This window comes from Chlorocebus sabaeus, chromosome 26 (assembly GCF_047675955.1).
Source record: "Chlorocebus sabaeus isolate Y175 chromosome 26, mChlSab1.0.hap1, whole genome shotgun sequence".
NCBI lineage: Eukaryota > Metazoa > Chordata > Mammalia > Primates > Cercopithecidae > Chlorocebus > Chlorocebus sabaeus.
In genome coordinates this window covers 27,541,697-27,569,127 of record NC_132929.1, presented here as the reverse complement: position 1 = coordinate 27,569,127, position 27,431 = coordinate 27,541,697, and the positions used below count along the sequence as shown (strand labels likewise).

Here is a 27,431-nt window from a genome sequence, read left to right as displayed (position 1 = left end):
TTTTCTTTCTTTCTTTTTTTTTTTAAGCCTTGCTCTGTCGCCCAGGCTGGAGCGCAGTGGCATGACCTCGGCTCACTGCAAGCTCTGCCTCCCAGGTTCATGCCATTCTGCCTCAGCCTCCCGAGTAGCTGGGACTACAGGTGCCCGCCACCACGCCTGGCTAATTTTTTATATTTTTAGTAGAGATGGGGTTTCACCATGTTAGTCAGGATGGTCTCGATCTCCTGATCTCATGATCTGCCCGCCTCGGCCTCTCAAAGTGTTGGGATTACAGGCGTGAGCCACCACGCCCAGCCTCTTTCTTTTTCTTAATACCCTAGCAAGTATTTAACACCCCACTGGGTGATGTGGAGATACTGAGAAACTTAAAGTCTTTATTATACCAGTGAAATACTATATAAAGTAAAATACTATATATGGTAGAGCAGATGGTGAAAAGTGGTCAGGAGACAAATTCTGCAGGAAAGGGATATAGAGAATGTTCTGGGGGGTCTTGGGAGTTGGGATGTTGTACTTTTAGAAATACTGTTCAGGGAAGCTCTCACTGGAATGGTGATCTTTGAGTAAGCATCTGAAGGTAGTGACAGTGAACTGTTCAGCTCTCTGGAGAGTGGTGCATGCAGAATTAGGAAGTGCAAAGGCCCTGAGGTGGGAACCTGCCTGGCATGTGTGAAGAAAGCACAGAGGCTGAAGCTGGAGCCTTGTGAGGGAGAGGGCAGAAATATGATGGGGCCAGATCACCTACGGCCTCACAACATTTGTAAGGCCTTTTTTTTTTTTTTTTTGTATTTTTTGTAGAGACAGGGTTTCAGCATGTTGCCCAGGCTGGTCCTGAATTCCTGGACTCAAGCAATGTGCTTGCCTCAGCTTCCCAAAGTGCTGGGATTACGGGCATAAGCCACCATGACAGACTGATTTTTTTTTTTTTGGTTTTTTATTCTGAGTGGTTTTTGTTGGAGGTTTTCAGCAGAGGAGAGAAGATATGATTTAACTCTTAGTAGGATCACTGACTGCTTTGTTGAGAGTATGTTGATTGTGCCTGTGAAATAATGGCCTTACCTGTTTCCCAGGTATCTATAGATCAAGGTAGCATAGCAGAGCTAACAGAGTAGAGGCTTTGGAGTCTTAAAAGACTACCTAGGTTTGACTCCTGCTTCTACTACTGAAATCTTTTATCTTAAATATCTGGCTTTTCTGAACTTCATTTTTCTCTAAGCGTTGCTGTAAAATTAAAATTTTATATCATATGTGTATAAATTAAAGTTTAATTACACATAGTATATATAAAAGTATATAAATACATATTTATATTATGAAGATATCATTACTATTTCAAAGTGTGATGAAATTGGAATTTTTAAAAGGCACATGGAAACAGATTGTTGACCATTTCAGTTTGTTCTCTGACAAGTACGCCTAAACTCTCTAAGATAAGGACTTCCCTTAAGTATCATTCAGGAGTAAATCAGTAATGTACCAGACAGCATGATTATTAGCAATTAAAAATTATAACTAATTTTTAAAAAATTCTTATTTCTATCCTTTACCCTAACTGGTACCTTTGTAAAGCTATGTAGCTGAAATTCCTATTTTCTTCGTTGGTATCTTTATCTGAAATATATTTTATCCTCTTGAAACATTTTCAGTGGTTATGCAATTTTAGAGCAATTTTCTTTCGGGAGATTTTTGGCTTCCATTATTATTATTTAAAAATGAGCTTTCTAATGGTGATTTCTTTTGGCACTTTGAATATGCCATCCTCTGCCTTCTGCCTTCCATTGTTCTGATGAGAAGCCAGCTCTTTATTGTCTTGAGATTCCCTTGTATGGGACCAATCATTTTTCTCTAGCTGTTTTCAGGAATTTTTCTATCTTTCAGCATTTTTACTGTGATGTATCTGCATGTGGTTCTCTTTGCATTTATTCTACTTGCAATTTGTTGAGCTTCTTGGATGTGTAGGTTAATGTTTTTCAACAAATCTGGGAAGTTTTCAGTCATTGTTTCATTTAATATTTTTTCTGCTGTTTTCCCTCCTCTCCTGCTATTCCCATTAGGTATATGTTGGTGTGTTTAGTGGTGTCTCGCATTTCTCTGGGACTCTATTCCTTTTTCTTCATTCTGTTTTCTCTGTTCTTCAGACTGCATAATCTCTTCGTTTCATCATTAAGTCTGCTGATCCTAGTTCAAATCTACTTTGTGCCCCTCTGGTCACATTTCATTTCAGTTACCCTTTCAGTGTAAGAATTACCATTTGATCCTTTTTTTTTTTTTTTTTAAATCATTTCTGTCACTTTATTGATATTCTCTCTTGATAATACATTATTACCATGCCTTTCTTTCTTTTCTTTTTTTTTTTTGAGACAGGGTCTCACTCTGTTGCCCAGGCTGGATTGCAGTGGCGCAATCTTGGCTCACTGCAACCTCCACCTCCCAGGTTTAAGTGATTCTCCTGCCTCAGCCTCCCAAGTAGCTGGGATTACAGGTGTGTGCCACCACGCTTGGCTAATTTTTGTACTTTTAGTAGAGACAGGGTTTCACCGTGTTGGCCAGGCTGGTCTCGAACTCCTGACCTTGTGATTCACCTGCCTTGGCCTCCCAAAGTGCTGGGATTAAAGGCGTGAGCCACCGTGCCCAGCCTATTTTTAAATTTATTTAATTTAATTAATTAATTTATTTTTGAGACAGATTTTCACACTGTCACCCAGGCTGGAGTGCAGTGGTGCGATCTTGGCTTACTTCAACCTCCACCTCCTGGGTTCAAGTGATTCTCCTGCCTCAGCCTCCCGAGCAGCTGGGATTACAGGTGCCTGCCACCACGCCCGGCTAATTTTTTTGTATTTTTAGTAGACATGGGGTTTCACTATGTTGGCCAGGCTGGTCTCAACCTCCTGACCTCGTGATCTGCCTGCCTTGGTCTCCCAAAGTGCTGGGATTACAGGTGTGAGCCACCGCGCCCAGCCTATTTTTTATACACAGAGGGTCTCACTTTGTTGCCCAAGCTGGTCTCAAACTTCTGAACTCAAGGGATCCTCCGACCTTGACCACCCAAAGTGCTGGGATTTACAGGCATGAGCCACTGTGCTTGGCACTAGACAAAATTTGTTGGTTTTTTTTTTTTTTTTTTTGAGACCAAGTCTCATTCTCTTGCCCAGGCTGGATTGCAGTGGTGCCATCTTGGCTCACTGCAACCTTCACCTCGTGGGTTCAAGCAATTCTCCTGCCTCAGCCTTCCTAGTAGTTGGGATTATAGGCACCCGCCACCATGCCCAGCTAATTTTTGTATTTTTAGTAGAGACGGGGTTTTGCCATGTTGGTCAGGCTGGTCTCAAACTCCTGACATCAGACGATTCACCTGCCTTGGCCTCCCAAAGTGCTGGGATTACAGGCGTGAGCCACTGTACCTGGCCAAAATTTGTTTCATTGTTCTGCAACATACTTGTTTTAAATTAGATGAGGCAACATCTTAATGATACATTTATAGTGCTGAACTGTTGGCAAACGTGAGTCCTCATCTAAGCAGATGCTATTTTTTTCTTGGCAAATAGAAACTGTGAATGAAAATTGAGAAGTATCATGGGACTTCTGTCTATTCCTAGTATTCTCAGAAGTGAGGTTTTTTTTTTTGTTTTTTTTTTTTTTAGTGATCCATCAGATAGCCTTCTTCTAGGCTGGGCAGTTGCAAACCTATACTGCCTGACTTAAAAATGCCTCTTGGGAATGGCCACCTAGCTGTTACAGGAACCACCCTCTACCTGCCTTATCCAAATGCTCTCTTTCAGGTCTTCCTGCACTCTTCCCTTTCCTGCCCTGACAACAAAGATTTTACTTCTTCCTGGACCTCTCAACCCCTGCCACTGCCTCTTCATGTTACCCTAGTTTGAGTCCTGGTCATGCGTTACAATGGAAGAAGGAATGGGAGCATTCCTGTTCGAAGTCCCTTTCTGTGCTTTGCACACTAAAGCCCACCCAAACATCAGGAGCCTGGGTATGCCTCTGATATTAAGGGGAGTTTTCAGACCCCAGGTCCACAGCCCAGAGAACACTATTATCATCATAGCATGCCTTGAAATGGGGGTGAGGGCCAGTCTATAGTAGAGTGAACTGCATCGATTTTGGTGCTACCCTTTCCCACTTGTATGGCCTTGGGCCGGTCATCTCATATTTCTGAGTCTATCTCCTCATCTGGTCAATGGAGTTTATGCTCCCTGTCTTGTAAAAATGTTGCATTACAGTATTAATAAACAACAGATTTGAAAGTAACACAATATGTAGTAGCTGAACAAGAAATACTATTTTCCCTTTTCCAACAGAGTCTAAGTTACCAAAAAGAAGAAAAATGTAAAGGAGAGCTTTTTATTCTCCCTCATTTTTTTAAGTAGTTAAAACTTTACAAAATCTCAGTTACCTCAAAGATCTAGATAAACAGGTAGGGGGAGAAACTGTGTGCTGGTACTGTGTTCTCCAGGAGTCTGGGAAAAGGGAAGGACCTGAACTGAAAGAAACATGGAGACAGTGGAAAGGAGAGGTATCAAGGCCAACCCTTGGCTTCTTAGACAAAAGAGGTACCTGCTGTGAAGGATTAGTTAGAACGGGGCGCCAGGCAGCCTTCTCTCTGTGTCTCTTTCTCCAGCTCTCCTTCTTGAGACTCCATTTCCCCTTTGACAACCCTGCCTTATCTTCATAACTGTGGACTGTTTCTGTACCTACAGGGACCTGCATTCATGACTGTATTAGCAAGCTTTCTTTTAGATTTAATAAACATATTTTTGTCATTTACTGCATTTATATATGACACTGGGATCCATTCCAGTTATGTTCAGTAAGGCAGCATCCCACACGTGTAATTTCACGAAATGAAGTCATCCTGAAGGCTTCTGTCACCTTTCTAAGTCCTGGGAGTCTGAGAAACTATACACCTTTGCTCTGTGTGATGGCTGACTGGCTGGCTTGCTTATTTATTTATTTGTTTGTTTGAGATGGAGTCTTGCTCTGTTGCCCAGGCTGGAGTGCAGCACCACGATCTTGGCTCACTGCATACTCTGCCTCCTGGGTTCAAGTAATTCTCCTGCCTCAGCCTCCAAATCCACGCCCAGCTACTTTTTGTATTTTTTAGTAGAGACAGGGTTTCACCATGTTGGCCAGGCTGGTCTCTAACTTCTGACCTCAAGTAATCTGCCTTCCTCAGCCTCTCAAAGTGCTAGGATTATAGGCACGAGCAACACTTGGCCTTATTATTTATTAAAAATTTTTTTGTAGCAATTATTATTATTATTATTTTTTGGTGAAGACAGATGTCTTACCATGTTGCCCTGGTTGGTCTCACTCAAACTCGTGGCCTCAAGTGATTCTCCAGCTTTGGCCTCCCAAGGCCCTGGGATTACAGGCATGAGCCACTGCGCCCATTCCCTTTGTTGTGTTTTTCTGTGCTTATGTGTAGCTGCCAGAGAAGTCAGTCCTTGGCAGGCTTTTTTTTTTTTTTATGAGACGGAGTCCTGCTCTGTCGCACAGGCTAGAGTGCAGCGGCGTGGTCTCAGCTCACTGCAACTTCCGCCTCCTGGGTTCAAACAATTCCCCTGCCTCAGCCTCCCAAGTAGCTGGGATTACAGGTGCCTGCTACTATGCCCAGCTAATTTTTTTGTAGTTTTAGTAGAGATGGGGTTTCACCATGTTGGCCAGGCTGGTCTTGAACTTCTGAGCTCGTAGTCCACCTGCCTTGGCCTCCCAAAGTGCTGGGATTACAGGCATGAGCCACCACACCCAGACTTTTTTTTTTTTGAGGCGGAGTCTTGCTCTGTTGCCCAGGCTGGAGAGCAGTGGCATGATTTCTGCCCACTGCAGCCTCCACCTCCCGGGTTCAAGTGATTCTCCTGCCTCAGCCTCCTGAGTAGCTGGGACTACAGGCATGTGCCACCACATCTGGCTAATTTTTTGTATTTTTCATGCAGACAGGGTTTCACCATCTTGGTCAGGCTGCTTTCAAACTCCTGACCTCGTGATCCGCCGGTCTCAGCCTCCCAAAGTGCTGGGATTACAGGCATGAGCCATCGCGCCCAGCCAGTCCTTGGCAGGCTTTCTAAAGCAGAATTTCACAGCTTCTCACTCCAGAGGATGGATTAGGACTGGTGCCAGTGAGACTTCTTTGGGAGAGACTGGCCATCTCCTGGCTGCTGCTGTCCAGGGACCTTTAGGACAGGCTGGACCATCTTTTAGAATTACCATGCTAGTTCTTTTAGTGATTCAAATTTCATCTCCTTAAAGGATTTTAGAGCTGAAAAGATAAACACGCCAAGGCTCATTTTTGGAAGGTTACCAAAAAATAGTGATTGCATGTAAAATGTTTAAGATAAGATTTTTCCTTTGAAAATTAAAAGACAAGTAGTGTGATTGAATGTGCTCTTTGCCTGTGGGGCTGGGAGAGAAGTATTTGGGTTTGCTCTAGCCTGTAGAGTAGAGAGGAGGGGCTCTTGTTCCTTCTTGGGGGCAGGATCTATCTTTCAGTGTTGCTGTTTAGGTAATTTCCCTGCTGCCAGCTGGGAAGTAAATGGAGGAGGAGGACTTCTCTAAATCCCTTACTGTGGATTCATAACTTCCCCCCTTTGAATTCTCCTATGGCCTTTCAGGTCTGTGGGAATGTATTTGGGATAACAAAGCAGAAAACAAGTGTGAGATGCTGTCTTGTCTGTCAGAGGGCCAGCCATGAGAACCATCAGAAAAAAGTGGGCATACCAGGTTGCATTCTACATCTAGCAGCCTGTGGTCACAGCAGCAAGATGTCTGGCTTTCCCTAACTTCAACCTTCAAACCATTTGTTCATACCATTTAATTTTTAATTTTTATTTATTTTTGAGACAGAGTCTTGCTTGCTCTGTTGCCCAGGCTGGAATATATTGGTGTGATCTCAGCTTACTGCAGCCTTTATCTCCTGGGTTCAAGCGATTCTCCTGCTTCAGTCTCTTAAGTAGCTGGGATTATAGGCGCGTGCCACCACACCTGGCTAATTTTTGTATTTTTAGTAGAAATGGAGTTTTGCCATGTTGGCCAGGCTGGTCTCAAACTCCTGACCTCAGGTGATCCACCCCCTTTGGCCTCCCAAAGTGCTAGGATTACAGGCATGAGCCATCGTGCCCGGCCCATCCCACTTAGTGTCAGTTTATTTTAATCAGTATTTGATACTTAGATACTGACATGTTCAAATTCTATCTGTAAAAAATGTTTTTTAGATAACTTCCTAAATTATTTGTTTCTGTTAGAACATTTGTACAGAATGATTTTAAACAGAGGAAACTTGTGTATAGATGCCCTTTAATGTCATGAAATATTTTCTTAAAAACCTTTATGATGTGAGTTTTTAATGCATTGAAACAAATTGTTCCAAAAAAACCAAATCAACAGTCTTTAAAATACTGAATTTTAGAAAATGAAAAGAAGTGAAATGCTGAGGAGGCAGAGAAAAAAAGTTTGAGAAATTACCTGATCATGGTAAAAATATCCCGACAGGACCAGTGGTTAGACAGGCAGAACTTTTGGGAGAGCCCCGCCCCTTCTGTGGCAAATCCTGTCTCCAGTTTCCTGCACATCCTGCTCTGTGTTCAAAGGTTTCCCTGTGAGAGATTAGCTCACAGTTGCTGACACCTCACAATCTCCCTCACAATCTGCAGGAACAGTTACTTTGAGTTGTCAGAGGGTCATTCAGCTCATAGCTACTTTTGATAAACCATCCTAAAAATGTTCTTTATTGACTTGTAGATTTGTAAAAATTGTATCTGTTTAGGAGGGTGAACCTTCTGGAAAGAGAAAAGCAGAAGATGATGATAAAGCAAATAAAAAGCATAAGAAGTACGTGATCAGTGATGAAGAAGAAGAAGAAGATGATTGAAGTATGAAATATGAAAACATTTTATATATTTTATTGTACAGTTATAAATATGTAAACATGAGTTATTTTGATTGAAATGAATCGATTTGCTTTTGTGTAATTTTAATTGTAATAAAACAATTTAAAAGCAAGTCTCTGTGTTCAAGAAATCTACTTTTCCGGCCAGGTGTGGTGGCTCATGCCTGTAATCCCAGCACTTTGGAAGGCCGAGGCGGGTGGATCACAAGGTCATGGTGGCATGCGCCTGTAGTCCCAGCTACTCGGGAGGCTGAGGCAGGGGAATCGCTCGAACCCGGGAGGCAGAGGTTGCAGTTAGCCGAGATCGTGCCACTGCACTCCAGCCTGGCGATAGAGCAACACTATCTCAAAAAAATAAAAGAAAAAAGAAAAAAAAAGAATCTACTTTTCCCAAAGCAAACTGATTTTGTTAATGCTTTACACAAAGTCTTAGGTCTCAGTGAATTCCTGCTGCTCTCTCAACCCCCTTACCTCTCATTCCCCACAAAGAAGCCTTCTGGCCAGGCTGAGATTCTCTCACAATTCTGGAGACTTGGAGTCTAAAATCAAGCTGTGGGAGGGCCATGCTGCCTCTGAAGATTCTTGGCAGGGATCCTTCCTTGCCTCTCAGTTTCTGGTAGTTCCTGGCAATCTGTGGCTTTTGACAGTATGACTTCCGTCTCTGCCTCTGTCTTCACATGACCTTCCTCGTGTGTCTGTTCCGGGTCTCAGTATCTCCAGATCTCCCTCTGTTCATAAGGACATCATTCATTGGATTTAGGGCCAACTCTAATCTGGTGTGATATCATCTTGATGAATTACATGTGCAAAATTCTCTATTTCCAAATAAGGTCACATACTGAAGTTGTGGGTAGACATGGATTCAGTGGGGTGTGGGGGGTGGGTCACGATTCAATCCACAATGATAACCATGATAAATATTGTTGTAATGTAATTTTTAAAATTGTATTCAAAATTAATGTCAAAAAATCCATGATGAACAAAACGTCAAAATTTTAAATGAAGACGGGATCTGGGCTGGGCGCGGTGGCTATCCTGTAATCCTAGCACTTTGGGATGCCGAGGTAGGCATCACCTGAGGTCAGGACATCGAGACCATCCTGGCTAACACGGTGAAACCCCATCTCTACTAAAAATACAAAATTAGCCGGGCATGGTGGCACATGGCTGTAATCCTAGCTACTCGGGAGGCTGATGCAGGAGAATTGTTTGAACCCAGGAGGCAGAGGTTGCAGTGAGCCGAGATCCTGCCCGTGTACTCCAGCCTGGGTGACAAGAGTGAGACTCTGTCTTAAAAAACAAAAAATACAAAGGGAGGGGAATTTGATTCCTCTTGATTGGAAGAATGGCAAAGAATCTGCAGGTATGTTTGAAATCCACCACACACATATTTGCCTTCTCTGTGGAGCTCTTCTACATACACTAATCTTGTCCTTACTGATAGCCTCTACTTTTACTCATCTTTCTTCTTGGTGCTATTAGTCCAAACTGGGAGTGGCAGTTGTGGGAGGCTTATCCTGAAGCCTGGTTATAGATAAAGAAAAGTGACATCAAGAGAGGGGAGGCCTAAGTCATCATCATGTCACTTTCCTAACTCAGAAATCTTCAGTGCTAGCTATTTCCTGGCTTATCAAATGGAAACCCTTCTACCTGGTTTTTAAGAGCCTTCATTCTGACTCCACTCTCTCCAAGGCAACACAATTTTGTGTGTTTGTTTTAAACATGTTACCAGTAGACACCTGTGTCAGTTGTTAAGCTCTTGTCTCTTTTCCAAACCTACTCTTCTGTACCTGGCACGGAGGTGCTGGGGCCAGGAGTCCACAAACCAGAGTTGAGCTTCGCCAGCTGCCCCCTGTTAGGGGGCGCCAAAGGAAGACTGGAAGCCTGGAGAACTAAGAAGGGATTGCTCCTTCCTGTTTGCTTATGGAGCTTTCTGGGGGCTTCCTGTTGACTTGCATTTTCTGAGAGGACCCACCAACACTTCTTCACTTGAGCAGAGGCAGAGCCTTTCTGCAGCTGCGGAGTCCAGTTTGCAGTTTTGCCAGCACTTGCAGAGCCAGCTTCATTTTCCCCCCTGAGACACATCAGGACCAGCTGGGCAGCAGCTTTTCCTCAGGTATGAGTTAAGCTCCAGGGGGCCCTTTATGTAAGTGTTTTAAGTTTTTATAATCCCCCCTTTTCCCTATCAGCCCCACAGGTGGAAGCTGTTCTTTGCATCTGCTACCTCTGTGACCCCTCAGAGTTCCTCTTTTTATACTTTCAGTAACCTAGTCCACAACTTTAAACCCAATTGCAACTTTAAAATATTAAATTATGTCTGTACAGCTGTACAGACAACTGGTGTGTTTTCTGTTCCCTGACTAGAACCTGACTAGGTGGTCGAGGCAACAAATCCTCAGAGATGGAGTTTAGGGGTTGGTTTGGGTTTGAGTGCAGTTCTGAGCTCCCCACCAATGAGAAGGGGGATGCTGGTAGCCCATGGTGTCCATTGGTATCACGATGAGTCAGATTATCTCCTTTACTAGAGTAGACTACAAACTGGGGAAAGGAAATACCCAGAGTTCGAGGATTACTAGATACTGGCTCAGCTGATGCTCACTCCTAGAACCTCAAATACTCCACTAAATACAAAGTGGAGACTGACAGTGGTCAGGTGATAGATGGAGTTTTAGCCCAAGTTCAACTCACAGTATGCCCTCCAGATTTACTGACCCACCTTGTGGTTTCCCCAGTTCTTAAATATATGATTGGAATAGGTGTATTTTGTCAACTGAGAAATTCCCCACATTGTCTTCTGATCCATGAAGCACCATTAAAAAGTAGAAAGGACCAAGTAGAAGCCCCTGGAACTTATTTTTCTCACCAGGATAATAAACCAAAAACAACACTGCATGCTTGGGGGAATTGCAAAGATGAATGATGCCATCAAAGACTTGAAAGAAGCAGAGGTGATGATACCTCTTACATCCCCCATTTATTTATTCATTAATTTATATTATTTATTTATGAGACAGAGTCTCGCTCTTTATTTATGTATTTGTTTTTGAGACAGAGTCTCGCTGCATCGCCCAGGCTGGAGTGCAGTGGTGCGATCTCAGCCCACTGCAACCTCCGCCTCCCAGGTTTAAGTGATTCTCCTGGCTCAGCTTCCCGAATAGCTGGGATTACAGACACACGCCACCAAGCCTGGCTAGTTTTTTAATATTTTTAGTAGAGATAGGGTTTCACCATGTTGGTCAAACTGCTCTATAACTCCTGACCTCAGGTGATTTGCCTGCCTTGGCCTCCCAAAGTGCTGGGATTACAGGCATGAGTCACTGCATCTGGCCACATCCCTCATTTATCTCACCTGTATGGCCTATTGGCAGATTGATCTTGGAAATGACTGGTTATCTTATACCGAATCAAATAATGACTATATTAGCAGCTGCTATTTCATATATATTTCTTTGAGACATTCTCATTCTGTCACCCAGGCTGGGTCACAAGAATTGTGAGAAATACATTATTAAGCATAGGAGGACATGTATCCTTCAAAAGCTGTAGGCAGGGCCAGGTGTGGTGGCTCACACCTATAATCTGAGCACTTTGGAAGGCCAAGGTGGGTGGATCACCTGAGGTCAGGAGTTCAAGACCAGCCTGGGCAAATGCTTTTTTCCCCTTCATATTAATATGTAAAGACAAACAGAGGCCGGGCGCGGTGGCTCAAGCCTGTAATCCCAGCACTGTGGGAGGCCGAGACGGGAGGATCACGAGGTCAGGAGATCGAGACCATCCTGGCTAACACGGTGAAACCCCGTCTCTACTAAAAATACAAAAAACTAGCCGGGCGAGGTGGCGGGCGCCTGTAGTCCCAGCTACTCCGGAGGCTGAGGCAGGAGAATGGCGTAAACCCGGGAGGCGGAGCTTGCAGTGAGCTGAGATCTGGCCACTGCACTCCAGCCTGGGCGACAGAGCGAGACTCCGTCTCAAAAAAAAAAAAAAAAAGACAAACAGAAACAGTTCGCTTTTACTTTTTAGACCAATGGCACCCCTCATTAGACCAACGGTACCCCTTACTAGACCAATGAAACCCTTTGGTCTGAGGCAACAATCTTGCCTCACAGCTACATGGACTTACCTATATACTTTGCCATATGGAGTCTGCAAAAATCCTGTTCCACATGTCACACTGGTCCACTGCAGCGATGACATTATGCTGATGGTATCTGATCTGATGAGTAGGAAATAACTGTACTTTAGATGCCTTAGTAATCAGCCCTCAGCGTGTAAACCAGAGAGTGGGAGATAATCCCCATCAAAATTTAGGGGCATGCCACCTCAGTGAAGTTTCTGGGGAACTAGTGGTCTGGAGCATGTCTGGATAGCCCCTCCAAAATGAAGGATATGGTGCCGTACCTTAAACCACCTACCAGTGCAAAATAATGCTTGGTGGATCTTTCTGGATTTAGGAGCCAATGTACACTTTTATTTCATTGTGCACTTTGACCTTTTGCCAAGTAAGGCAGAGATGCTACCTGTTTTAAGTGAGGACCAGAATAAGAGACTGTTTTGCAGTAATTCCAGGTTACAGGGCAAACTGCTCTTCCACTTCGGCCTAATAACCCAGCATATCTGATAATGCTTAGTGTGTCTGTGGCAAATATCACTGCTGTTTGAACCCTGTGGTTAGAATCAGCAAGAGAACTGAGTACAGGTCTCTAGGGATTTGAAACATATCCACGCCCTCTTCTGTAGACAGTCTTTTTTTTTTTTTGGAGACGGAGTCTTGATCTCTCCTGACCTCATGATCCGCCCGTCTCGGCCTCCCAAAGTGCTGGGATTACAGACGTGAGGCACCACACCTGGCCTAGACAGTCCCTTTTAATACTTAATCATGGAACATCAAGTAACCACACAGGCTGAGCTTCTCAGAATGAACTGGGCATTTTCTGTCCCAGGAAGCTGTAAGATTGGGCATATGTATGGCAGTCTTTTACCAATCTATCATCTGGGCTCAATGAGGTCTAGAAAGCATGAGAAGGTTTCTTGTATAGGTGGCTCAGGCTCCCTTAATACAGACTCTTGCTGAGTTGTCTCTTCTGTCCCCTTCTCCAAAAGCAAAAAGCCTGGTTTCAAATATCCTCAATTTATTTACTCATTTGTTCAGTCCTCAGTATGCAAATAATAAAATGACTATGGCTGTCTGCTCAGCTCTGGGCCATACAGTGGCCATGCAGGCCAAGTTCCCATTTAATTTATAGCTTAGAAAGCTCTACTCATATTGAGAATTAAAAAGATTTCAGTACCCAGAGTTTAAGAAAGGGGCAGCAACTGCAAATACCTTAAAGAAAACACCCAAGAAACTCCAACTGAATGAAATACTATGTGCTCATGTGTACTTTGCCAAATGATTTAAGATTTGACACAAATTAGGCTGGGTGTGGTGGCTCACACCTGTAATCTCAGCACTTTGGGAGGCCGAGGAAGGTGGATTACTTGAGGCCAGCAGTTCACGACCAGCCTGGCTAACATGGTGAAATACTGTCTCTACTAACAATACAAAAATTAGCTGGGTGTGGTGGCGCACGCTGGTAATCCCAGCTGCTCTGGAGGCTGAGGCAGGAGAATCGCTTGAACCTAGGAGGCGGAGCTTGCAGTGAGCCGAGATCGTACCACTGTACTCCAGCCTGGGTGACTGAGCGAGACTCCGTCTCAAAAAAAAAAAAAAAAAACACCCCAAAAACAAATCACTCTCAAACTCAGCACTTAACAACAACAAGCATTTACTATTATCATGCTGATTCTGAGGATTAGGAATTCAGGAAAGGCTTACCTTTCACCCACCAACTCTGCCTCCTTCTTTCTCCCAAGACATTCTAGTTAGTTAAGCTTCTGAGAACCTGGCTTAGGGAGCCAGTTTGAGGTTGGTTTAATGGAGATTTGTTTTATGAAGCTTGGGACTATGCTGAAGTGGTGGACCAAGAACTGTGTATAAGAACTTTAGTTGGAAAAATTAATACTGTGCATTTTCCCCCAACACCAAAGATCCTAGTGGGACCATGGATCTGTTTGGAGATATAGATGACATTTCTTCTGAGAGTGATGAGGGCAATCAACCACCTACTCCAGGACAGCTGGTTGTAAGTACAATCACCAATATCAACCAATCCCATTATTCAAAGCTAAAAAAAGAAAGCTTCAGAGGCTGATGGGTCTGTCTCATGTTGAGAGAGGATGTGGATAGCCAAACATCTGATGAATAGGTGACTTTCTTAGCTATATTGGGAATTTCTGGATATAAGAAGGCACAGAAGGAACTACTCAGAATAAAGCTGATGCCAAACTTTAGGGGCTAGACTAATATAAAACAATATAAAAATATAATATATAACATAAAAACCTTTGATTTAAAGGTTTTTCTTATTCAAGCCTATGACAAGAAGCATGAGCAATGCTGATATTCTCTGATTTTAATAGTTGTCTAGTATTGATGGGGTGAATAATTTCATACTTCTGTCGCTGAATATGTTATGCAAAATACGTCAATAAAGTAGATACTTTTTTCTACTAATGTTGGCTAATGGATCCTGTTTTCCCGTGTTTTTTTTCTGTTTTGTTTTGTCTTGCTTTTTTTTTTTTTGAGACGAAGTTTCAAAGATTACAGGCATGAGCCACCATGCCCAGCCTGTTTTGCTTTTTGTAGGCATGAGGTGAGGTTTTAGGGAGAAGCTTGGAAGAATTGCTGACTGTTTTGTCGCTAAAGTGGAGTGTAAATTTACTTCCCAGCCAGGCGCACTAGCTCACGCTTATAATCCCAGCACTTTGGGAGGCCAAAGTGGGCAGATCACCTGAGGTCAGGAGTTTGAGACCAGTCTGACCAACATGGTGAAACCCCGTCTCTACTAAAAATACAAAAATTAGCCAGGCATGGTGGTGCAGGCCTGTAATTCCAGCTACTCAGGAGGCTGAGGCAGGAGAATCGTTTGAACCAGGGAGGTGGAGGTTGCAGTGAGCCGAGATCACGCCACTGCACTCCAGCCTAGGTGACAGAGTGAAGACTCTATAAAAAACAAACAAACAAACAAACAAAACATTACTTCCTGTCAAACCTGCATCTGCCTAGTGCAGGACGAGTAAAGCTAGCACATTTCTAATGTCTTCAAGCTCTCACATTCTGATTCCTTTCTTAGGATGAACATGGAGTGCCTCAGGACCAGCAGGAGGAAGAGCCAATTTCTCAAACCATAATAGAAGAAGAAATTCCCAGTATCAACTCCGATTTAGGAAACGAATTGTATTTTGTTAAATTACCCAAGTTTCTCAGTATAGAACCCAAGTAAGAGGACTGATTAAAATTTTCAAGATATTAAAAATATGTGTAGAATAAATATTTTTTTCTTATTTATCATGAGTTTGCTAATCACAAAGATGGGAGATTTCTCATATAACTTTGAAAAAAATAAATCTAGGATGTGCTGTGGTAGAAAAATGAATCACTATTGAGAGAGAATTTTAATGCTAATAATTTTTCTAGCATTTTGGCACTTTCTTTTACATAAACAGATCACAATGGATGAAGGTGTTTCTCCCTAGTATAAAGCTGACAAATCAGAAAATAAGAGTGACAAAGTCTGCTAGAGAAATCACAAATGTTGTGGCCGGGTATGGCAGCTCATGCCTGTAATCCCACCACTTTGGGAGGCCGAGGCGGGCAGATCACTTGAGGTCAGAAGTTTGAGACCAGCCTGGGCAAAATGGTGAAACCCCGTCTCTACTAAAAATACAAAAATTAGCCGGGCGTGGTGGCACATGCCTGTAATCCCAGCTACTTGGGAGGCTGAGGCGTGAGAATCTCTTAAATCCAGCAGATGGAGGTTGCAGTGAGCCGAGATTGCGCCACTGCACTCCAGCCTGGGTAACAGAGTGAGACTCTGCCTTAAAAAAAAAAAAAAAAAGTCACAAATGTTCAATGCAAAAGCCATTGTGCATCTAGAAAAGACAATTATTTTGTACTACAAAATAGTGTCAGTGGGTATGATTCACTAAGGTACATGCATGCAAGCTCTTGTGCTTAACACATTTTCTTTAAAAAATATGGGAAGACCATGTGTTACCTATACTTTGGAAGACATATTTCATCAAATAACATTTTGAATTGTTAGTTGCATTTGAATTTTATTTCAGGCAATATGTTTTAGAAACAAATTTCAAGAAAGCATGGTACTTTGCATACTTCTTTGAAGGTTTACATGAAGTTATTTGTCTACTGTGATTTTTGGAAACACATGGGGACACCTTGTAGGGATGATTAAATATAATATTAATCATATTCCTTACTAAATATGGCTAACATGATGTTAAAAACACAATTTGTAGGCCTTTTGATCCTCAGTTTTATGAAGATGAATTTGAAGATGAGAAAGTGCTTGACGAGGAAGATAGAATCAGGTTAAAATTAAAGGTACCATCCCACACTTTATTCCTTTTAAGTTTTTCCTTTTATAAAGTAAAGCAGGGATGACAACGTGAGACTTGAGCTTGGGAAATCCTCTTATGTTTCTTGTTCAATAGCTCTTTAGACCTAGGAATTAAAACACCTTTTCAGAATATTTTTACGGGAGGAGGTATGTGCCCTTTTTTATCCCTGTAGAATTGTCATTTTCTTCTTTTGGTTGCAGTTATGCTTTTTTTGATATAAGTAAAGATAAACAGTTTTGAAAATTGTTAGTGGCCGGGCGCGGTGGCTCACACCTGTAATCCCAGCACTTTGGGAGGCCGAGACGGGCGGATCACGAGGTCAGGAGATCGAGACCATCCTGGCTAACACAGTGAAACCCCGTCTCTACTAAAAATACAAAAAATTAGCTGGGCGCGGTGGCGGGCGCCTGTAGTCCCAGCTACTCGGGAGGCTGAGGCAGGAGAATGGCATGAACCCAGGAGGCGGAGCTTGCAGTGAGCTGAGATCACGCCACTGCACTGCAGCCTGGGAGACAGAGCGAGACTCCGTCTCAAAAAAAAAAAAAAAAAAGAAAAGAAAAAAAAAAGAAAATTGTTAGCTACTTCCTTCAGGATAAATAATAATAAGGCATATGGAATTGACTGCAGATTTTACAGTGGGTAGATCCTGGTGATTTCCCACAACAGAAATGTCTCAACTCTTCATGGATATTCACACTATGCACAAAAGATAACTTGTCATTAGGTGGTTCCTCTCTTGAAGGCCTGAGACAGCAAAGCACTACCAACTGCTTTCACAGGCATGTTGTTCTTTCTTAAGGGGGTTTCCTTTAAAACAATTTTTTTTTTAATTTAAAACTTTTGTGTGGGTTTATTTATTTATTTATTTATTTATTTATTTATTTTTTGAGATGGGCCTTGCTGTTTTTCCCAGAATGGCCTCAAACTCCTGGGCTCAAGCGATCTTCCCGCCTCAGCGTCCCGAGTAGCTGGGTACAGGTGCACACCACCACACCTGGCTACAGGATTGCCTATGAGTTTCTACCGGGGCCCTAGTGGTAGCACTGGGCAGGGGAAATTGTTGTTGTTGTTGTTACTTTCCACCATATGGGTAGAATAAATTTAGACTCAAAAACAGGGCAAAGCACTGATCTCATGTTTTAATTTTTTAATTCGTTATTCTTTTTTAAAAATTGTAATTTCATGCCCAGAGCTTCCCTGTCTCACTAGGTGAATGGGGCACTTTTTCGCCCGTCTTTCATTGGGTTCATCTTCAAGTGGCCCTGCCATAGGCAGAGGCCTCATTTTAACTCTCTACCTCATGTGGACCCAAAGCCTCATGCTGTCTCCTTTGGAGTTCTTCATGTGTCTTGTTTGATAACACCTCCGGCCTGCATGCTACTTAGCTTCCGCTTCCACTGATATGAACTGGAGCTCAGAAAAGATTTGAAGAAAATGTCTGGCTAGTTTAACCAACATCTCTAGGTATATGTAGCAGGTAGGTTTCAGTTGTGCTGAATCAGTTAGTTTTTGTAAGCTCACTCTATCATTACCTATCAAGTCTTTACACATGATTATAAATCACTTGAAGAAAGAAGAACATTTAGTTAAACTGGTTTAACTAACCAATGCCTTTGGGGTTTTAACCAGGTAGAAAATACTATAAGATGGAGGATACGCCGGGATGAAGAAGGAAATAAAATTAAAGAAAGCAATGCTCGGATGGTCAAGTGGTCAGATAGAAGGTGAGCATAAAATGCCTGAAAAATACTGACATGCCAAGAGGGAGGCCTGGGATGAGTGAGGTTTTCTTTGTAGAAACTTCTTTTGGGGTCATTTTCTTTTCTTTTTGTTTTGAGACAGACTCTCGCTCTGTCAGGCTGGAGTGCAGTGGCGTGATCTTGGCTCACTGCAACCTCCGTCTCCTGGGCTCAAGTAATTATTCTGCCTCGGCCTCCTGAGTAGCTGGGATTACAGGCATGTGCCACCACACCCGGCTAATTTTTGTATTTTTAGTAGAGACGGGGTTTCACTGTGTTGGCTACGCTGGTCTTGAACTCCTGACCTCAGGTGATCCGCCTGCCTCGGCCTCCCAGAGTGCTAGGATTACAGGCATGAGCCACTGCGCCTGGCCTGGGGTCATTTTCACTAAAGGATTTACAAAAATCTAGGTCTCTGGAATTACCTAGGAAACTTGAGAGAAGTAAATAGGGTAGAGGTCTTATAGCTGTGCTGGTGGAGACTTCAGAAATGAACTGAAGATGTGACAAAAGCCATTGTATCTACCTTACTGAAGTGAAAGACTAAAGGTAGCTCCCATTGGTGAGATATCAGACATGACAAATTGATACTTTTGAAAACTTGTTTCTGCTTTGCTAATGAAGTGGTAGAGATTTGTAAAATTACAAAACAACTAACAGGATAGATTTTTACCACTTTTTACTTTGGAAGGAGACAGGTTATTTACAGCATCTTTTCTGCTTTTCCTATGAATTCAGTATGAGGACAGGATCTAGCAGTTCCACACTATTTTAAGCAAAGCTCACATGGCAGAATGGAAGCCATAGGACTCATTAAATATCCACCCTAATATTTGAACTGTTTCTCATTTCCAGCATGTCCCTGCATTTAGGCAATGAAGTGTTTGATGTGTACAAAGCCCCGCTGCTGGGCAATTACATCCACCTGTTTATAAGAGAAGACACTGGTCTGCAGGGACAAGCCATCTTTAAATCCAAACTTACCTTTAGGTAACTATTCACACCGACACATGATTACCTGCAGTTAAGGAGTAACAAAGTAGAGATAGTACAACCCAACCCTGGACCACGGTCTAGTTCTCATACACCTTTTAAGTTGACTCCAAGCTGAACTGCTCAGGGAGCCAGTTCATCCTATCAGAATTCCCAGGAGAGTGATTATAACCCAGAATGTAGGTATGTTAATCCACATTGATCAGTACACTTGGTAAGAAGCCTGGAGGATTTGTCCTTGCAGCTCTGCTGCTCAGCAGGTCCTTTCCCTGGAGTGAAATTGACCTGGGAAGCTAGGCCATCATCAGAATGGTGTTGGTGTGTGCCGGCAACAGACCCTTGCATGAGGCTGCTGCAGCCTGTGCCTGAGCAGTCAGATGCCGTGGCCAGCTAAGCTTACTGTTGTGGCCCCTTCTCCATGCCTTCCCTCTGAAGGACACAGTACTGTTGATTAGGAGTAGGCTTTCCTCCAGAGGTGGAGTACTTTTTTAAAAGACAAGCGCTCTTTTGGGGGACATGGAAGTTTTCTAAAATCAGACGGGTCATGGTTGTAAAACTGTTTAATTGTATACTTAAATGAATGGATGTCATAGTATGTAAAACATATTCAGTATATCTGTTGGTCTTTTTAAAGACTATAAATAGGGACAGCTCTCAGGTTATGTAATCTTGAGGAAGGGTTGGAATCTCACTAGTTTCCAGCTTCCTTATCTATAAAATGGCAATAACAACATCTACTGCACAGGGATGTTGTATCAATGGAGTCAAATAACACATAGAACATCACACAGAGACCTGGCACAAGTGCTGAGTGGTGCTCAATCCAGTCTCTTAATCATCTCTCCTAGAATAGCATCCTAAAAGACATGTGATTCTGAGCTTGCTTTTTTTCACTGTCCCCCGTGCTCCACACTGGGATATTTGACTGCCTGGCATCATCTCATTCTGGACATCCCATCTCTCTGTAGCCATGCTCTCTCTTCCAGAGACTCTCCCCTAAGGATCATTCTCCTCCCCTCTGATATACATAATTAAAAGCTGCCTTCCTGTAGTCAGGAAGACAATTCTTTCCACCCAGGACTCCTGGTCTAGCTGTATTATCCCCCTGGGCTGTTATAAGGCCCCTGCTGCTACTGTGACCTGCCTCCTTGCTTTGACTTCCAATTTTTTCCAGATGGAAAGACTCATTGTTAGTTCTCTAAATGTCCCTTCTGGCATCTGCACCTCCCTTTGGGAACTGAGATTTCATATTCTGTCTCTTCTCCTCTCTCTGACTGCAATCGGGGATATTCTTTGTAAAATACTTTGACCTTGCCACCTGCCTCTCCTCACTTCTGCTGCACTCCCACTTTAGCCCAGTTAGCTTTCCCCAGGAGGTGGGGCAGAGGGAGGAGTTTCTCAGGAGGCTGGAGAAGGAAGAACTGTGATCCTGCCTCCTCTGTCTGCTGAGTGTGAGGTCCTCATCCCCAGGTGTTTTTGCTATCAGTATGATTGCCTCCAAATGTTCATAGTGACCAGTGAGACATTTTTGTCCACTTCCTGGCAGACCTCACTCTAGAGACAGTGCCACATACAGAAAGATGACCCTGCCACTTGCTAATAGAAGTTCAAAGACACAGAAAATTAGAATCTTACCAATGGCGGGTCGTGATCCTGAAGGCCAACACACAGAAGTGATGAAGGTATGTTTGGTAAGCTTTATCCTGGGACACTTGGAGTAGTAAGACCTATGTTTTCCAGAACATTAATTCACCATTTCTTATTGCCACTGCTGTTTTATTTCTTGCAGTCATCAGTGAACCAGCTTAACCTTCTAAGTGTGTAGTTAACCACAGTAATGTCAGTGGCTGCTGGTGAGACTACCAAACAAAGGACTCTGAAATCTAGAAAACTGATGATTTAAAAAATGTAACCTTTCACAAACATACATTGTGAACCCCAATGTGTGAAATGCCAGGCAGATTTTAAAAAATGGAGTCTACCTTGTGGCTCAAGAACTGTCCCCTAGTAAGGCCTCTCCATTCTGTCACTGGAGCTCTGGGGAGCTCTGGGTTGAGGGGTCAGGACAAGAGTATCTGGGAGCCATGGGAGTTTGGTGGAGCCTGGGCAGGTCAGGTCGTTGTGGCTCAGGGATGAACAGAAACAGCCTCTCCTGCTCCAGGTGGTCAGTTCGGGTGGGTTGCTTCTCTCTGGGCCGAGTGGCAGCACAGAACAGCAGCACGGCTCTGGAGGACAGGCCTGTGCCAATGCCAATCAAGCCAGTTAGTGTCAGGGCACCCTTCTGCCTCTTTTTTTTGAGACGGCGTCTCGCTCTGTCGGCCAGGCTGGACTACAGTGGCATGATCCTGGCTCACAGAAACCTCTGCCTCCCAAGTTCAAGTGATTCTCCTTCCTCAGCCGCCTGAGTAGCTGAGGACTACAGCTACAGGTGTGTGTCACCACCCCCATCTAATTTTTGCATTTTTTGGTGGAGATGGGGTTTTGCCATGTTTCCCAGGCTGGTCTCAAACTCCTGACCTCAAGTGATCTGCCCGCCTTGGCCTACCAGATTGCTGCGATTACAGACGTGAGCCACTGCACCTGGCCCCTTCTGCCTCTTCACCCTTGCATTACCTTCACACCTGCAAACCAAAGGATCCACGTGGAGTAACAGAGGTGTGATGGGGAATATGGTACCCCAAAGACACATGGGACAGCTGTTACCCTGGACTAGGCATTATGTGTTCTTTATGGTAAAAGTAGATGCAAGAGGGCACAAGTTTTGGTTTTAGGCTGAAGAGGTTACTTGCTTCTTTACAGAAAGAAGAACGCTTGAGGGCTTCCACTCACCGGGAGTCTCAGGCAATCCATCTGCGGGAGAAGCGCTACCAGCAGGGGCCAAGTGTCTCCTACCAGGACCCTGGCAGTGACGGTGTGGAGGAGGAAGGCCAGGACACCTTCAGCCTGGCTGCTATTAAAAACTATTAACAAGGTGAATTCCAAGGTGAGTCAGGTATGGAGGTCACATTTCATCATTTCAGGGTGGCAGTGCCTGCTTTTGCTCTGGCGAGCTGTTACTCCTTGTCCTACTATTTATTGAGGACAAAAGTATGAAGGCCTTTTTGTTTTCTCTCCCACAGAAAAGATTAGCTGTGAAAATATGGCATCTGGCCGGGCACAGTGGCTCACGCCTGTAATTCCAGCACTTTGGGAGGCTGAGGCAGGCAGATGACCTGAGGTCAGGAGCTAAAGACCAGACTGGCCAATGTGGTGAAACCCTGTCTCTACTAAAAATAGAAAAATTAGCCAGGCGTGGTGGCGGATGCCTGTAATCCCAGCTACTCAGGAGGGTGAGACAGGAGAATCACTTGTACCTGGGAGATGGAGGTTGCAGTGGGCCAAGATTGCACCACTGCACTCCAACCTGGGCAACAAGAGCAAACTCTGTCTCAAAAAAAAAAAAAAAAAAAAAGAAAGAAAGAAAAAGAAAAGAAAACATGGCATCCTCCAAATAAAATCAGTTAAACAATTTATGTCCTTGTGGAAGGAAATGTATATAAGGCAGTTCCTCTGCTTGTATAATTAAAGACCCAATATTTAAGCTTCACAGTTCTTAAAACTGATGTGTATGTATTTAAAAGTGATCAAATAACCTGAGAACAAAACCTCTCAAATCTAGTCATTTCAGCATGTCTGAAAGTTCTATTTACCTTCCCACTGAAACTTTTAAAAAAAGTTGACCCTTCAGGAAAAATGTACAGTGGGAAGTAACAATATTTGGCAGAAGAAACACTGAGGAATAAACCATCTTTGAAGGTGAATCCCATGTTTAAAATTCCTTTGCTTTCAGAGGAACAAGCCAGCATCTATTCCTCAGACAGTGATCAGAGGTCAGAAGATAAGACTCAAAGATTAGTGAGAGCAAAGAAACTCAGTAATGATGAAGTAAGATCAAATGTAGTCAATTCTCAGAGTTTACCCTGTACTCAGGAGCCAACTGCTGGGAATAGAGCTCACAGACCAGGCATGCACAAATTAGCTGTCTACACACTTGACTGAAATCCAGTGAGATAAATGCAGTAGTAGGACTAGGAGTGACCCAAAGCTCTGATACCTGTGCTCGGGTGGGTCTTGGAAGGCTGCATGGAGAAGGAAGTCTCTGCTGGGTATTGAAGAATGAGCAGAAGCTTGCAAGCACACAGGCCAGGTTAGGCACTCTAGGAACATGGAAAGGCCTATAAAGAAAGGTGCAGGGCCTGAGATATCAAGTCTCAGCTACAGAACTACCAATTGCTTCATGTAGGTAGAGCAAGGGTGGTCTACCATGTTCATTGTGGGACACTGGGTGTCTTTTAAGATTTATTTATTTGTTTTGAGATGGAGTCTCACTCTGTCACCCAGGGTGGAGTGCAGTGGCACAATCTCGGCTCGCTGCAACCTCCACCTCCCAGGTTCATGTGATTCTCCTGCCTCAGTCTCCCAAGTAGCTGGGATTACAGGCACCTGCCACCAAGGCTGGCTAATTTTGGTACTTTTTAGTAGCGATGGGGTTTCACCATATTGGCCAGGCTGGTCTCAAACTCCTGACCTCAAGTGATCCTCCCACCTCAGCCTCCCAAAGTACTGGGATTATACGCATGAGATACCAATACTACCACACCCGGCCTTTTATTTTATTTTATTTTTAAGACAGGGTCTTGCTCTTTTGCCCTGGTTGGAATGCAGTGGTATGATCATGGCTCACTATAGCCTCAATCTCCTGGGTGGAAGTGATCCTCCTGCCAAAGCCTTCTGAGTAGCTGTAACGACAGGCATGCACCACCATGCCTAGCTAATTTTTAAAATGGTTTGTAGAGATGGGGTCTCAATATGTTGCTCAGGCTAGTCTCGAACTCCTGGCCTTTAGCAGTCCTTCCACCTTGGCCTCCCAAAGTGCTGGGATTACAGACGTGAGCTATGGTGCCTGGCTTAAAACTGGGTGTCCTTATTGTTTCAATGTAATAGTAGTTGAGGGGTTATCTCATTTGTTATAAAAATATTTTCCTTTGTTTTCTTTTCCTTTTATAAGCTCACAGGTACAAATAAATTTTAAGTCTTTTATTTATTTATTTATTTATTTAGAGACAATCTTGCTATGTTGCCCAGGCTGGAGTCAGTGGCACAGTCTTGGCTCACTGCAACCTCTGCCTCCCAGGTTCAAGCAATTCTTGTGCCTCAACCACTTGAGTAACTGAAATTGCAGGCATGCACTGCCATGCCCGGCTAGTGTGTGTGTGTGTGTCTTTAGTAGAGATGGGATTTTCCATGTTGGCCAGGCTGGTCTTGAACTCTTGGGCCTCAAGTGATCTGCCTGTCTCGGCCTCCAAAAGTGTGGGGATTACAGGCATGAGCCACTGTGCCTGGCCTTAAGTATGAATTATATAAGAGAATCACTATGGTATTGCCCATTGGCTATATTAATTCATTGAATGTTTTCTGAACACATGCTCTGTTCTAGGTTCTGGAGATACAGACAGGAAAAACACTGCAGTGACAACAGTGGTCACTGTGTGTTCATTTATTTTTTCCTCTCTCTACACAACACACAGTTGTCCCTCAGTATTCATGGTGGATTGGTTCCAGGACTCAGAGGATACCAAAATCACAAGTGCTCAAGTTGCTTATATAAGATAGTTTAGCATTTGCATATAAGCTATGCACATCCCCCTGTATGCTTTAAATCATTTGTAGGCTGGGTGCTTTGGGAGCCCAGCACTTTGGGAGGCTGAGGTGGGTGGATCATTTGAGCCCAGCCTGAGACCAAGATGAGACCCCCATCTCTACAAAAAAAAAAAAAAAAAATTTAAAAATTAGCTGAGCGCAGGTAGTCCCAGCTACTCAGGAAGCTTAGGCAGGAGGATCAATTGAACCCAGAAGGTTGAGGCTGCAGTGAGCCGTAATCGTGCCACTGCACTCCAGCACAGGCAACAGAGCAAGATCCTGTCTCAAAACAAAAAAGTATCTCTAGATTACTTATAATACAATATAAATGCTATGTAGGCCGGGTGTGGTGGGTCACGCCTGTAATCTCAGCACTTTGGGAGGCCGAGGTGGGTGGATCACCTGAGGTCAGGAGTTCGAGACCAGCCTGGCCAACATGGTGAAAACCCATCTCTACTAAAAATACAAAAATTAGCTGGGCATGGTGGTGCATGCCTGGAATCCCAGCTATTTGGGAGGCTGAGGGAGAAGAATTGCTCGAATCTGGGATGTGGAGGTTGCAGTGAGCTGAGAGCATGCCACTGTACTCCAGTCTGGGAAACGAGCAAAACTCCGTCTCAAAAGGGGAAAAAAAAAAAAAAGGTAAAGTGTCTCTTCAGCCTTGACCACTGCCTAGGGGAAACCTATTCAGCTGCCTGATCTAGACGGTGTCTGAGCTCTACCGTGAAGGGCTGGCTCCCTCACTGTCAGGTCAGAACCATTTTAGATAAAATTTCCAAAAACAATTCATTTTGAATTTTATGTCTTACCTCTCATATTTATTCAGGCAAACGTTCCAGAAAGAGGAAAGCAGAGCATGAAGAGGAAGAAGATGACATAAAGCCCTAAAATGTGCACTCATTGTATTCAACAGTTTGTTTTAAAACAATTATGAAATGACTTGTTTCAATTGAAGTTGAGTTGCTTTTGCATAATCCTAGTTGTGAATAAAAAGTTTTCAAAAGTAAGTCCATGACGTTAGAAAATTCACTTTTTCCTAAAGAGGAGGATTTTGTTCACTGTTTACTGTGGGTGGATCTTAGGTTTTAGTGCATTCCTGCTGTTAAGTTTGGCTCAGTTATGGCCTCCTCCAGGATGTCCTCCCTGGCCTGCCTAGCTGAGTTTGGGGCCTTTCTGTGCTCTGTAGTCCCCTTAGTATGACATTAATTCCATTTCCCATATGGCACTGTGCTCTTGGAAGAGCAGGTATAGCAGGGAGAGCTCACTGGATACCTGGTACTTAACCAGAGCTGTGTGGGCTTGACCACTTCTAATCCTTAGGGCAGGTGCTGTTATACCCCTTTTATAGATGTGGAAGCTGAGGTTTAAAGAGCTTAAGACCTTTGTACAAAGCTTTTACTTAAGTAAACAAGTAAGCTTTTCTGAGACAAGGGTTAGAATCTTCCATGCATAGTGATCACAATGCTGGGCTAATACTTTAGTGACCTTATGAAGATACCCAAAATATCTACCTGAGATAAACAGGCACCATTAGGTTTAGGGAAAAGTGCAGTGGGAAACAAAATACCAGATTTGATTTCTAGTTTTGTGATTGCTACAACAGCTGGAACATAATAGAATCTAAAAACTACTGAATGAACAAACAAATGCTGTTATGTTGGGCATTCCCTTCTCTGACATCAGTTTCTTGAACTAGGGGGGCTTTAGATTTGACCACATAAATCCTTCAATTCAATGTTTATATTTCTCTACCTCTGAGAATACTAGATATATATTTTAAAATGTTTTGCTAAATAGAAATGATCAAAGGGGGAAAAAAATAGCCCATTTCACCATGCCCAAAATCCCATTTTACAATTCTATTTCCTTCCCTTTTATACTTTTACAGCATAATTTTTTGCTTGTATATTAAACACATTCACAATTAGCATTAGCTTCTAAAGAATTGAGAGACTCATTCAGAACAATGAAGGGTACTAGCACAACTTAATTTTAACATCAGGTTTCTTTCTAAGGGGCTGGCTTTGAGGATCCTATGTCTGTGAACAGGACAGGGGCTGGGGGACTGGGTTGGGATCTACAAGCCCTCGACCTTTGCAGACCACGCAGGAAAGCTTAACAGTTGAAGGAAAAAAATGTTTGGCAATTTTAGACTCACAAGTGGTCAAGCCACTTCCACTATTTGGTACCTATAAGAGCAGTGGTAGCACCAGGCTGAGCATTTTTAGTTGGACTGCTTTGGAGGACATGGTGAGGGCAGTGTTGCCTCACAGCCAGTTCCTGGCACTCAAGTCCTCTTGAACTCAGGGGAGCAGGTCACAACTCAAGCACCCGAGTCTCCCTGACTCACCAAAGGGAATATGCATCGAGGCTTCCTGTACATGAATATGAAGCTCAACAGCCATTCTCAGAAGGGAGAATGACATTAAAGATTCCAGGTCAATTTCTTTATTCCCCTAAGTTAAGAAAACTCTAAAAACTTTAAATTATTTAACTTTTATCCTTAAGTTTCCTCAAACCTATTACATGTTTTCCTGGTTTTTTTTGAGACGGAGTCTCACCCTGTCACTGAGGCTGGAGTACAGTGGCGCGATCTCAGCTCATTGCAACCTGTCTCCTGGGCTCAAGCGATTCTCCTGTCTCAGCCTCCTGAGTAGCTGGGATTA

General features: G+C 43.4%; 2 protein-coding genes across 4 annotated transcripts in view; both read left to right on the top strand.

Annotated features, from left to right (window-relative positions):
* Window positions 1-8,007, top strand: part of LEO1 (LEO1 homolog, Paf1/RNA polymerase II complex component) — a 38,992-nt gene extending 30,985 nt beyond the window's left edge. Inside the window, exons 12-14 of one of the 2 annotated variants that reach the window (XM_073012176.1) lie at window positions 4,466-4,562; window positions 6,654-6,660; window positions 7,772-8,007. In XM_073012176.1, the coding sequence (XP_072868277.1) occupies window positions 4,466-4,562; window positions 6,654-6,660; window positions 7,772-7,844 (177 nt within the window). In that variant the 3' untranslated portion in view covers window positions 7,845-8,007. The remainder of the gene's footprint in view (window positions 1-4,465; window positions 4,563-6,653; window positions 6,661-7,771) is intronic. The other variant, XM_008016590.3, reaches the window with a different exon arrangement.
* A 1,447-nt stretch (window positions 8,008-9,454) lies between these two features.
* Window positions 9,455-25,772, top strand: LOC103245615 (RNA polymerase-associated protein LEO1-like). 2 transcript variants are annotated; one of them, XM_008016589.3, is made up of 9 exons: window positions 9,455-10,010; window positions 13,922-14,016; window positions 15,067-15,212; window positions 16,253-16,337; window positions 17,984-18,078; window positions 18,949-19,083; window positions 20,633-20,768; window positions 21,886-22,069; window positions 25,592-25,772. In XM_008016589.3, exons 2-8 carry the CDS (start codon window positions 13,936-13,938, stop codon window positions 22,051-22,053), a joined length of 846 nt encoding a protein of 281 aa, XP_008014780.1. In that variant the 5' UTR covers window positions 9,455-10,010; window positions 13,922-13,935; the 3' UTR covers window positions 22,054-22,069; window positions 25,592-25,772. The 2 variants fall into 2 exon arrangements, with proteins under 2 accessions (XP_008014780.1, XP_037865914.1); XM_038009986.2 differs by lacking the exon at window positions 18,949-19,083.
* Window positions 25,773-27,431: the final 1,659 nt, after the last annotated feature.